The sequence below is a fragment of the Lathyrus oleraceus genome, chromosome 4, assembly GCF_024323335.1.
Source record: "Lathyrus oleraceus cultivar Zhongwan6 chromosome 4, CAAS_Psat_ZW6_1.0, whole genome shotgun sequence".
Taxonomy (NCBI): Eukaryota; Viridiplantae; Streptophyta; class Magnoliopsida; order Fabales; family Fabaceae; genus Lathyrus; species Lathyrus oleraceus.
This window is the reverse complement of record NC_066582.1, coordinates 283071147-283084441: the sequence shown is the minus strand read 5'-3', so window position 1 is coordinate 283084441 and position 13295 is coordinate 283071147. Positions and strand designations below refer to the sequence as shown.

Here is a 13295-nt window from a genome sequence, read left to right as displayed (position 1 = left end):
AGGACCAAACATATTGACATTAGACATCACTTCATAAGAGATCTAGTAGAAGACAAAGTGATTACCTTGGAACATGTGGCAATTGAACTATAACTTGCTGACATATTTACACAGGCTTTGTATGCTACTCAGTTTGAAAATTTAAGGGGCAAGTTGGGAATATGTCTTTCTGAGTAATTATAGCAACTAAGGATGTTAGGAATTTACTATTTAATATTTCAAATTATTAAACAATTGAAAGTGTGCTCTGATTGGTCAACAGATAATAGTTATTTCACTTGCAACAAGCGTTACTTCTTCCACTCTTTCAACTTCCATTCACGCAAGCATCTTCTCAGAGAAATTTTTCATTTCGTCTCTAAGATACTCATCATGTCTCAACAATCCAACTCTTCTCCTTCCAAGAACATGCCTTGTTCTCCTAGCGCTGAACCAAGCAACCCTAACAGAGAAGGTCCTGTTATTGACTCTGTGAATACCCCACATGCAAGAAGACCTAAAGAAACTGTATCAGGCTTCTCCTCATCCATCGTTCTTGAGGAACGAACCAAAGAAGGTTCCAGGTATGTTCACAATGCCATTGCCACTATAGTGACTAGAATACTGTTTGGAAATCATGAGGTCCTTGGGGTTTCCATTCCCTTAAACACTATTGAACCTGATAGTGTTGCTGATCAAGAAAATACTGAGTCTTTAGGAAAGAATATCTCTGATGATGTTGAGCAAACTGATGCCCATAAGGAGTCAAATGTTGACAAACCCTTAGATAATGTGGCTGGTGAGGAAGTTCATGTCACTCATGATGTCAGTGACAACCCTAACTGTGAGGCTGAAACAGTAGACCTGGAGGAATTCTCTGATAATGAGTTGTTGTCCTCTGTCCTCCCTAGCATAGCCAAAAGGGTTAGGACAAGGAGAGAAAAGAAAAATGTGGCTCAAAGGTCCCCCAGAAAGATTATTGATGTTCCAACCTCTTCTAAGACAACGGTGGCAGTCGAGAGTTCCCTCAATAGGAAAGTTCATGGTCCAACCAAATCTTGGAGCAAAGTGGTGCCCATAAAAAAGAATACCAAGTTTGTTGTTGTTGAGTCTGACTCAGATGTTCCTTGTAATATCTCTGACATTCTGTCAAAGAAGATGCCAACACTAGCAAGCTTGCAGCTAGTGTCCCTGAGGTACCAATTGACAACATATCTTTTCATTTTGCTTCAAGTGTAAACAGGTGGAAATATGTTTATCAGAAGAGGCTAGCTTTAGAAAGGGAATTAGCTCAGAATGTCCTAGACTGTAAGGATATTATGGATCTTATTTAAGAGGCTGGTTTAATGAAGACTATGACTCAGTTTTCAAAGTGCTATGAGATGTTGGTAAAGGAATTTATTGTTAATATGTATGAAGAATATGCTGATGGCAAGTCTAAGGAATTCAGGAAAGTGTATGTGAGAGGCAAGTGTGTAAATTTCTCTCCCTCAGTGATCAACAAGTATTGTTTTGAATCAGTTTCCAAACATCTTAACTGAGAATGATTCTGTGAAGAAAAGAGACAGCCCTATGTCTTTTAATCATAAGTTGTTCCTAGGTACCCATGTCCCTGACATTGTCATGACATCAGGTGAGACATCACGTGTAAGCAATCAGCCAGGTAAAGTTGTTGTCATTGCAATGCTCAAAGAAACCTGTAGGGAATTAGAGGCAAGGAAGCTGAACTTGAAAAAATTGATTAGCTCTTTGGAGATGACTGAAGGTGATGTGTTAGCTGATGGTGGAGAATTTGGTGAAGTTGCTGCTGTTGCAGAAGAAGCTGAAAGACAAGGTGAAGAGGGAGAAGCAGATGCCAGTCCTGATGATGGCACATATGATGATGCTGACTCTGAGTCAGATGACTAGAACATTTCTTGTGTTTCTGATAATTGCTTGTATTTTTATTTTTTTGGCTCTGTAATATTAAGTGTTGCTTTGGCAACATTTTTGACAAAAAGGGGGAGTAACACTTGTACCCCAAGACAACAGATTTGTTTGAAGTTGAAGGTCCTCTAAACAAGAGGTTATGTTGTTGTTTGCTCTCTGCTTGATCTTCTCTTGTGATGTTGCTGTTTGAAGTTTAACTTCTATGTTTGCTAAGTGTATTAGCTAATTTGATTCTCTGCTTGGATGTGTGCTTTCTGCTGCTGTGAACTCTGTTGTGATGCCAAGTTGTTTTAGCCAAAAAAATTCCAAAGGGGGAGTTTGTAGATGTTTTTGATTGGCTGCATTTTATGTTAAAACACTTATTGTACTTAGATGTCTTGACTGATGTCATGACATGCTTAAGTAGTATGCTGCAGAATTAGCTAATACAGGATTTACTGGATGTCAAACTGAATGTTATGACATTCATTCATGACAACATTTTCTGGATGTCAAACTGAATGTTATGACATTCATCCCTGACAGCAAATGCTAAAGTATAGGCTAACTTTTCTGTTATGTTTCAATATTTATCTCAGGCTGATTTTCAGGAAACTAACAGCTGTGCTAAAATTAAGAGACCTAGCATATAGCCTATTTGTTAGCACCCTAATGTGTGGAAATTAGGTTAACTTGCTTAACCCTAATTTTATGAAATTCAAGTTCAAGGCCCAAGTGCTGCATTATAAAAGGATGGCAATCCTACTTTCAGCAATTTAGTGATTTGAAGCGTGAAGAATTCAATATATCATTATATATCATTGTTGTACTTTCATTGTGTCTTGAATTAGGTTTTACTTGTGAGCCAAGCAATTATCACCTAGATGATTGCATTGGACTAAGGTGTTTATTGAGTTGTAATTGTTGTGTCACTCTAAGCTTTTAAGCCTGAGTGTTGTGTTTCTTGATTAAAGCTTTTAAGCACAATCAAGAGTTGTTTGAAGTATATCTTCACCACTGACTTTAAAATTCTTAATGGTTGTAATCACTGTTGTGATTAAGGGGGAGTGAGTAGGTACTCAGGTCTTAGTTTAGATTGAAATTGCATTGGGTAGGTCTTAAGTGATAGGATTAAACTGGTGGTTTAAGTCCTGAATTAATACCTCTTATAGTGGATTTCCTCCCTGGCTTGGTAGCCCCCAGAGTAGGTGTATTTGTCACCGAACTGGGTAAACAATTCTCTGTGTCATTTACTGCTTTTTACATTTACTTTCTGCATACATTACTTGTCTGCGTAGAATTGGATGTCATAACATTCAGTGTGACATCGATAATCTGTAACTAGAATTTCACAAATGATGCAAAATTTAAGTCCAAATTGATTGTCTTGAAAATTTAAGTGGAAAATTTCATGTTGAAGATTTTATCATTTGGAGCTTGCATCATTGAGACAGAGGGGCTTGAACATTGGCCAAATTTGGAGACTTCACATATGCATGTTTTGCACCCTACATTTCAAGCTCAAATTTCATTAATTTCCAAGGCCCAATTGGAGTTTTGATCAACATAGCATTTGTTCCTTATGCAACAAGCTTTCTAACCATTACTCATAAGGTTGCATTTGGAGTTTGGAAGTATTATTTTCGAAGAGATGAAGAATTAGGGGCATTTTTGAAAACTTGATTCAATTGCCATGCATGAGCTGATTACATCTATTTTGCACGTCCAATTCATTCAATTATGATCTCAGCTTGCCAAGCCATGTGAAATTGGGCCCTCCATGCGCCTGTACAGGCCCATGTATGGAGGCCCTTTCCATTCATGCAAATTTGAAGTCACACATTCAACATTGCTTACAGCTCTCTCCATCTATAAATACCATGCCATAGCTTCACAATTTTTCAACCTAATAGCGCCTAAATCCCTGCTGACATGAATCCCTACCCATATCAAAGGAACAAATCTCATTTTTCTCTAAAAATTTCGGATCTGAAATTCAATTACATTGATTGATTTTTTAAGATCCATAGTTCCTAGACCTCTTCACTTTGATCCATTGAAGCTTCTGTTTGCAAAAGGAATCAAAGATCGTGACTCAATTCTTCACAATCCAAAGGTTTTGCTCAACTGCATTTTGCTTCGAATCTCCTCATACATTGCTCCATTTGCCTTGATTTTGTGTTGTCTGAAGTCCTCTACATAGAGGAATCATTATTGTGTTCTTAATTGTTGAAATCAAGCAAGTTCAATTGAACACCACCAAAGTTACATCTCTGATTTCTCTCTTAATAGGGATCTAGAGTGGAATTGAGTGGCATAGAAGTGATGTACGTCACTTCACCTTTCGAACGGTACCTGGATCGTGCGTTTTGGTGCACATTTGAATCTCTGTAATTTTTTGCCTTCGCCTTAGCTAGCCGGAGAAGACGGTGGCGCTGGCCACCGTCTGATCTCCAGATCAGATCAGGACCATCCATTTCCATTCCCAGATCTAATCTCATATGTCCAAACTTATGACTTTTTTTAATATAGCGCGTGGTTACATTGACCTTGGAACATGTTGGGCGCGCGCTTGTGGATGCTTGGATCTGCCAGCTTAATTAATGAGCTCAGATCCAAGGGCTCACGCTTTTCCTTTTTTTAAAATTCTGATTTTAATTTCTATTTTATTTTTTAATTCCATTTCATTTTCTAAAATCCATATCTCTTTCATTATTGGTCCAAAAATTATGGGACCAATTGCATTATTTCTCTTTTAATTCCTAGTTTCTAAAAATGATTTTTTATATTTTTTATTTTATCATTTGCTATTTTTTAATAATTTTCTCTTTTCTAGTTATTTTTAATTCATTTTAAATAGTTTTTGATATTAAAAAAATACAAAAATATTTTCTCAACCTCTTTGAATGATGATAGATCTATGAAAAATATTCTCATCAATTTATTAATTGATTTGAGATTTATTTGAGATTTTAGTTCAATTAGGTTATTTTTATTCATTTTTAATTGATTTAAAATAGTTTCTGACTTTTAAAAATGCTGAATTTTTTTGTCAAACTTTGTTTGACCTTGTTGAACTTGGGATAATTCACTTAGACTTTTCAAAGTTGATTTGAAGTGAATTTGAAGTTTGACATTTCTTTAATATTTTAATTCAAGTTTATTTTTAAATATTAAAAATGCCAAAAATATTTTGTTTATTTCTTGACCTCCAATCTTCATCTTACTTCTGTTTTCTATTGTTTGACCTTGATCTTCCATATCTTTGATCAACATTTGTTGATTGGTACATTCCATTTCATTTAATGCACTTTAATTCTTCATTTCTAATTCTTCTTCTTCTTCTTTTTCTTTTCTTTTTTGATCAATGAGTTAAAGGTTGATGGTTAGCATTGATTAGGGAGGTTTAATCTTTCTTGATTTAAATCTAATTCAACTTGATCAAATGATCAAGTGAATGGCTTTGCATTAAGGATAGATTGCTTTCTAAATCATGCAAAGAACTTAAACCAATACAAGATCATTTCTCATCTTCTTTTTGGCATGGCAAGTTGTTGGAGTTTGATTCACTAATCAAGACCTCTAACTTGTGTTGTTGCCTATATTATTATTGACCGGCCTCAGATAGTTGTGACTTCTACATAAGTCCAATTACGATTGCTTAACATAGCGCTAAATTTGCCTTATGGCACACTAACTACTAACACTAACCATTAATCATTAACATTTACTTCTTGCTCTTTACTTTTATGCAATTTACTATTCTTGTACATATTATTCATTTGCTTTTCCCCCTTTTCTCATTTGAGCACATGTTTATGCTAATGCAATTTGCCTTTTGCTCACTTGAGCACATAATTGTGTATATATTATTGTGCTTGTGTTTTGTTTTGATTGTTGTGGGCCAAATGCAAAGAAATGGACAAATGGACTTAGTTTCTAGGACTTTCCCTATGCAAATTGGAGTAAAAGGACTTTAATGTTGAAGATGGATTAGAAGGACAAAATCTCTAAACTCACTCTTGTCCATTCTTGATTTACTTCATGGAACTTTTTATGTGTGTGCTTTTCTGCTAGGGAATTCTTTGAGAGCTCAAATTGAAGAACCATTGCCATGTTCATCCAAAGTGAAAGATACAAGATACTTTGAGGATCTCCTAAGGAGCTTGTTTTGATTGTGTTGATTGCTTGAGATTACTATTATTTTGCTTGCATATTCCAAAGGATGGGAGTTACTTGGATCATCAATATGATCTCAAGAGAGGAACTCCATTTGTGGTCTTGTTTCTTATCCCTTATCTCTTGCATGATTAGGACTTTAGCCATTCTTCTTCTTCCCTCCACTCTAACCCAAGCCAAAACTTTTGTGCAAACATTTAACACTTCTTTTCAATGGGCACTCTCTTAATCAAATTTTTCATAACCTCTAGCCATTAGGTTTGAGTTATCCTTGAGGAAGATGTAATACTCACCTATATCCTTAGTGATGGACAATGAGTCTTCCATGCTTATTATAGGGTTAACCCCTCACTAGCATGTTGAAGCTATCCTCACATGGTGAATTTGTGGTTTTGGGTTGAGTTTTCTCCCTTGGATAACAAAAGACCTTAAGGCTTTTGGACCAATCAATTCACCAACTCATTTTGAGATTTTTACCCCGAACTACGAGGTTTTGATCCTAATCTTTTTTAAGATGGTACGTAGGCAATGGGGTTATCCATCCAAACACAAAATGTAAATAACTTGTATATTCTCTTCTCACCTCTTCAATCATGTTTGCACAAACAAATTTTCACAAAATACCAACCTTACAACAAATGTGAAAAGGGCTCCCTAAGAGTACCTAGGATGTTTTGGGTGCTTAAAACCTTCCCATTGCATAACCAACCCCCTTACCCCGATCTCTGACATTTTTACTAGTTTTTTATTAGATAAAACTCTTAGGTTTTTGTTCGCTTTCTAACCATTCCTTTGGATAAATAGAAGTGCGGTGGCGACTCGACTTGTATGATTTACCTTAGATTTAGTCAATATCTCTAATGGTAACGGATACCCCGCTACACCATCCATAAACGAAAAAACTTTGAATTTAGCAGTATTGCCTACCAACATATCAATGTGGGGCAGAGGGAAATCATCTTTTGGACTGGCTTTATTCAAATATCTATAATCGACACACATGCAGACTTTTCCTTCCTTCTTCAACACATGCACAATGTTGGCCACCCAAAGCGGATATTCAGCAGTTACAAGGAAACTGACATCAATCTGCTTCTAGACTTCCTCCTTGATCTTCATAGCCATATCAAGATGCGTTCTTCTCAACTTCTGCTTGACTGACAGGCATTCTGGCTTCAATGGCAATCTATGCTCCACAATATCAGAATCCAAACCAGGCATGTCTTGATAGGACCAAGAAAACACATCTAAATACGATCGAAGAAGATCAATCAACCTCTTCTTAGCATCTGGACACAATCGAGACCCAATCTTGACTTCCTTCACATCATCTTCGGAACCCAAGTTGACTAGCTCAATCTATTCTTCGAATGGCTGAATAATCTTTTCATCTTGCTCAAGAAGACGAGACAATTCATCACTCACTTCTACATCACTTTCCCCCTCAACTTCAAACACAGGGAATTCAAAATTTGGAGAAGGAGAAGGATCATTGTATTCAATGGGGTTAGGAACCAACCTGCATAATAATTTGATATTTTGATTTTAGAGAAGTGAATTTTGTGACCAAATATTATGCAGATGGACAATTATATTGTTTATTTATGTTTTTTGTGATTACCATTTTCAAAAATAAGCAAAAAGTAAAAAACAAAACATCAAAGATGTGGATGAATATAATTAATTTTATTGATGATCAATTTAAAATGCCCAAACAGTCTTCACTTCTCCCTTAGGCATAGGAGAAGGATTTTAAAATATAAAAGCAATTACTTAGATCGATGCAAAATAACAGGAATATCAACAGTAGTCCAATTGTTGCATGTCTTTCCATGCGTCACAAAGTTGGTGCAGTCTTCCTCTTCATTGTCCTCTGGAACATCAACTAATTGTTGTTCATTCCCATGAATGAACCTCCAACTACGGAAAATGAGTTACATCTCTTCGGATCTAACGGTTGACAAGCCCTTCTAGAACCCCAAACCAGTTTTTCCTTTGTTGTTAGCGACCTCAACCACACGCCCCCACTGATCAACAGGACCTTCCTCAACAATTCTCTGAGCATCTTTCGGAGAAGACATAGGTGCCCCAATTCTCTTCTCAGCAGCAATAGATAAGGCTTGGAACGGCGTTCCAACCTCATCCTCAGCTTCTACATATGAAAAAGATGACAGATGGATGACCAACAACGCTTTATCACCTCCCACAATCACCAACTTGCCATTTTTGACAAATTTGAGCTTCTGATGCAGAGTGGAAGTAACAACTCCTGCTTCATGAACCCACGGTCTCCCCAATAAACAGCTATAGGCCGGGTGAATATCTATTACCTGGAAAGTAATATGAAAATCACTCAGACCTATCTTAACTGGAAGGTCCACTTCTCCAATGACAGTCTTGCGAAAGCCAACAAAGGCTTTGACAATTACTCCACTGTCCCTCATGGGAGCTCCTTGGTAAGATAACTTCGACAATGTTGACTTCGGGAGCACATTGAGTGACGAACTGGTGTCAACGAGCACGTTTAACAAAGCATCTTCCTTGTAATTCATCGAGATGTGCAAAGCCAGATTGTGATTTCTTCCCTCCTCAGGGAGTTCTTCATCACAAAAACTCAAATTGTTGCATGAAGTGATGTTAGCTACAATATGACCAAATTGAGCCACAGTAACATCTAGCTCCATGTATGCCTGTTCAAGAACTCTCTAGAGTGCTTCTCTGTGCGCTTCGGAATTTAAGAGCACAAACAACACGAAAATCTTAGAGGGGGTCTGGAGCAACTGTTCAACCACGTTGAATTCACTCCTCTTGATCAGTTGGAGTACCTCATCATCATCACTATTGGCTTTCAAATTGCTTGATTCACCAGACTTATCTCTTGAATAGCCGACAGGATCTACACTAGGCACCTCCGCCTTCTTACCAATAATCAATTCTTCCTTATTCTCAGGGACAACTGGTCCAAAAACTCGACCACTACGGGTCACCTTCGCAACATTTGCAATGCTCACTACTGAACTGGTCGTAGGCAACGAGACCTCTTGACCTTTCCCTACCATTATAGCATTGTATTGATACGGTACAGCCTTATCAGATGCATACGGGACTGGGCCCGCCAACCATATTACCAACGATGAAACTGATCTATTGCTGACATTCTGGTTATTGCTGCTATCATACTGGATCACCAACCGCTCTGGTTGCTTGAAAACGGGAACAATGACATTAACATCGTCATCTTCATGAAGAGATTGACAAATCTGGATCACGCCTTCATCCATCAGACGCTGGATGTCCCTTTTAACCATAACACACGCTCTTGGGTTCACACTACAGATATCACAACCTTCGTGATCATGTTTGCATTCACTCACCAAACAGATGTCTTTGTGTATCTGCACCAAAGACACACGGATAAAATGCACATCAAAAACCTTGTTTTCACCAGGACAACCGTCCACCATGTTCACTGAGGTATTCCCATGAGCATGCAAAGGATTAGCTTTCACATTAGGCGCGCGGTCTTCAAAAGACACCATGCCATTCTTCATAAGCTTTTGCACTTCATACTTCAGCGGATAACAATTCTCAATATCATGCCCAGGTGCACCTTGGTGAAAAGCACAACGAAGTTCAGGTTTGTACCACCATGGAAGTGGTTCTGGTATCTGTGGTGGATTCCTCGGTTGAATCAAATTCTTGAGGAATAAAGATGGGTACAACTCGGCGTATGACATCGGAATTGGGTCGAAAGAGACCTTCTTCCTCTCAAAATTCTGTTGCTGGTGATGATTGTTGTTGTAGGTGTTTGTTCTTTGTTGTGGTTGTTGTTGTTGACGTTGATTCTGATACTGATGTTGTTGTTGTTGTTGAATTGGTGTTGCTGGTTGATTTGAAAATACTGGAATAATGGAAGATACTTGATGATGATGATGTTGACGGGGTGGTGGATTTCTTCTGGCTTGAGGCCTCCTCTGCCTCCCACTGCTTATTGCGTTTGTTTCATTGTCTTTCCTCTTGCTAAAATTGCTTCCATATTTCATGCTAGTCGACGCCTCCTCTTTCGACAATCGTCCTTCACGGGCCCCTTCTTTCAGTCTCATCCCCATGTTTACCATCTCAGTAAAATTGCTGGAGGCACTGGAAATCATACGTTCATAATAAAATGAACTCAAGGTTTTAAGAAAGATTTCCGTCATCTCCTTCTCCTCCAAAGGAGGAGTGATCTGGGCAGCCAACTCCCTCCAACGCTGGGCATACTCCTTGAATGTCTCTTTATCCTTCTGAGACATGGACCTCAGCTGGTCTCTATCCGGTGCCATATCCATGTTGTATTTGTATTGTTTCATGAAAGCCACTCCTAGATCATTGAAAGTGCGAATGCTTGCACTATCTAGCCCCATATACCATCGGAGCGTAACACCTGTCGGACTATCTTGAAAATAGTGAATCAGTAGTTGATCATTATCTGTCTGGGTTGACATCTTGAGGGCATACATCACAAGATGACTGAGTGGACACGAGTTTCCCTTATACTTCTCAAAGTCAGACACTTTGAATTTCACAGGGATTTTATGTTGGGCACTAAACACAGTTCAACGACACTCTTCCCAAATAGATCTTTGCCTCTTCGTGTTTTCAGTTCCTTGCGCAGCTCAAGCAATTGGTCCTTCATCTCATCCATCTTCTCATAGACGTTCGGGCCCTCAGATGGCTCGGAATGATAGATGGCGTCTTAAACACGCGGCAAAGTGTGCACAACGGGAGGTGGCATAGACATGACCGGGCTAGATGCCGGCATGGAAGGAAAAGTGGGAGCAAAACCCTCTGGCACAAAATTAGGTGGCATTCCCCAAGGGAATCCAGCAGGAAGATTCAGAGCGAATTGGGCGGTGGCAGCAGGCACTGTAGAGGTAACCACTTCAGAGATGACAGTCCTCGCGGGAGGAGTTGCAGGCGTTGGAGAAGCTTAGCTCTAGGCGGCAAGATCTGACTCCATCATGGCAGTCAGCCTGGAAATCTCTTCGTTCAAGTCTCGGTTCTCTTTCTCAAGGTGTTCCATGATCTTTGGATGATTGGCTCGAGTGTTGTACCGGTGAGTCAGCTTGGCTAAAGCACAGAAGAACACTGACCAAACACCTGGCAAAAACCTGCTTATACAAATGATGCATGAAAGCAATGTTTGATTATTTTTATTTCCAAGGAACTTATTATATCATTTGCAAATATAAAAAATTGAAATGGCGATTGCAATAATTTGATATGACCAAAAATCTCTTCTTATTTATATAAATTGGAAGGATTACACTGAGTATAATTTTCAGAAACCAAAATAAAAGATACAAGAGAAAAGGAGACAAGTCATCCTAAGGATCCCTAACAACAGTGTCAGAAGATCTGGCTAAAGGCGCATACTTCCTTCGAATGCGACAAATCTCGGTCTCAAAAGAAGCCTTCATCTGAGTCTTCTCAAGGACAAGTTGGTCAACAATCTTCTTCCAAGCAACGGAAGGCTGAGGCATGCTTGAAGATGAAACCTCTGGCTCTCTCTATCTCTTTGTTACTCGGTCTTCAAGTAGCTCAATCAATGCATCTTTGTCTTTAGACTCCAATAGCAACTCTTCATGCTTTTTGCTCAAAGCATGGAAACACTCTTCCCAGATGTCCTTCTCTTGCTTCATCTTGATGATCGCGTCTTCCAAATCCTTTACATCTTGGTTAGGGAGAGTTAATGGCTCAACCACAACCATATACATAGGTCTTTCACAAGGATAAGGCATCTTCAATTCCAAAGCTCTCTTCTTCACCCAAAGAGTGTAAGCTTCCAAAGCTACACAATTGCACGGACCAAGCTCAGATCTTCCTTTCCTATGCACATTATGCCAAGCATGCACAATCTTCTGCTTCAAATGTTAGGGATCTTTACCCTCTTGATAGAAAAGACCTTCTAACAATATGTTATTAGGTTTCTCTCTCAAGGGGAACCCAAGTTGACGACGAGCCAAAGCAGGGTTGTAGATAATTCCTCCTTATGTACCAATGAGAGGCACATTAGAGAATTCACCACAACTATCAATAATATCCAAACTGCTTAAGGACGGATCATACCAAACTATATCATCATTAATGAGAGACATAAGTCTTTGAGACCACCTTAGACATTGTTTGTTCTCCACAAAAGCAGGCGTCTGAGGCAAGTGCGAAATAAACCACTTGTACAAAAGAGGAATGAAACAGACAATAGTTCCACCACCCTTAGAATTCCTTAAATGCAAAGAGAAATACATATCACCCAACAAGGTAGGCACAAGATTCCCAATCAAGAAAAGTCTAATGGCGTTAACATCAACAAAACTGTCAATGTTAAGGAACAAAGCTAATCCATAGATGAGCAACACAAAGATAGCTTCAAAAGCATCCACATACCAGCTTGAGCAAAGTGGTAGCTTCCTTGATGAGGAAATCAGATGGCAATCCAAATAACCCTCCTTTATTCACCCAATGAGCCTCTATCTCAGACTTCTTTAAGTGAAGAGCTTCAGCAATAATACTAGATCGGGGGATCTCCTCCAATCCACTAAAAAGCACTCTACTAGAAACAGGTATCCCCAAAAGATGAGAATACTCCTCCAAGGTACGCACAAGCTGAAAATCCGGGAAAGTGAAACAATGGTAAAGAGGATCATAGAACGGCACCAACACACTCAACAATCCTTCCACTACATCAGCAGAAAAAATGGACAGAAGCTTCCCATGACTTTGTTTAAAGTCCAAGGGATCTAATACAAAAGATGCTAGCTTCCTTAACTCTTTCAAGTCGGGACATCTGAAACTGTACTTCTTAGTGTTCCTTCGTCCACAGTCCCATGGTCTGAAAATATTTGCAAATGACACCTTAGTTCCTTGAAATTTTGTGTGATGAATGTTATGATGTGTAATACCCCAAAATTTACCCTTCATTTTTCCTGGAAGCATGAGATTTGTTTTACACTTCATTAGCATCATATTAGGTCATACTCATTGCATACTGTATTAGTGACATGGAGATCAGGTTTTGATCGATCACTCCTTAACAGAAGGAGCCCACACATAGCAAGATTGAGAATTGGACTTCATTTTCTAAGTATACAAGTCTCAAGGGTCTCAGGGGGGTCCAAGTATCTTATTATGGTCCTCAGTTCATCAGTGAAGGATTCAAAGCTATCAGGGTGTTCATCTGGATTTAATCA

General features: G+C 38.7%; 1 protein-coding gene across 1 annotated transcript; it reads left to right on the top strand.

Annotated features, from left to right (window-relative positions):
• Window positions 1-372: 372 nt before the first annotated feature.
• On the top strand, window positions 373-1313 carry LOC127137123 (uncharacterized). Its single transcript, XM_051063608.1, has 2 exons — window positions 373-1175; window positions 1223-1313. The coding sequence occupies exons 1-2, from the start codon at window positions 373-375 to the stop codon at window positions 1311-1313; spliced, it is 894 nt and encodes a 297-aa protein (XP_050919565.1).
• The last annotated feature ends 11982 nt before the right edge of the window (window positions 1314-13295 follow it).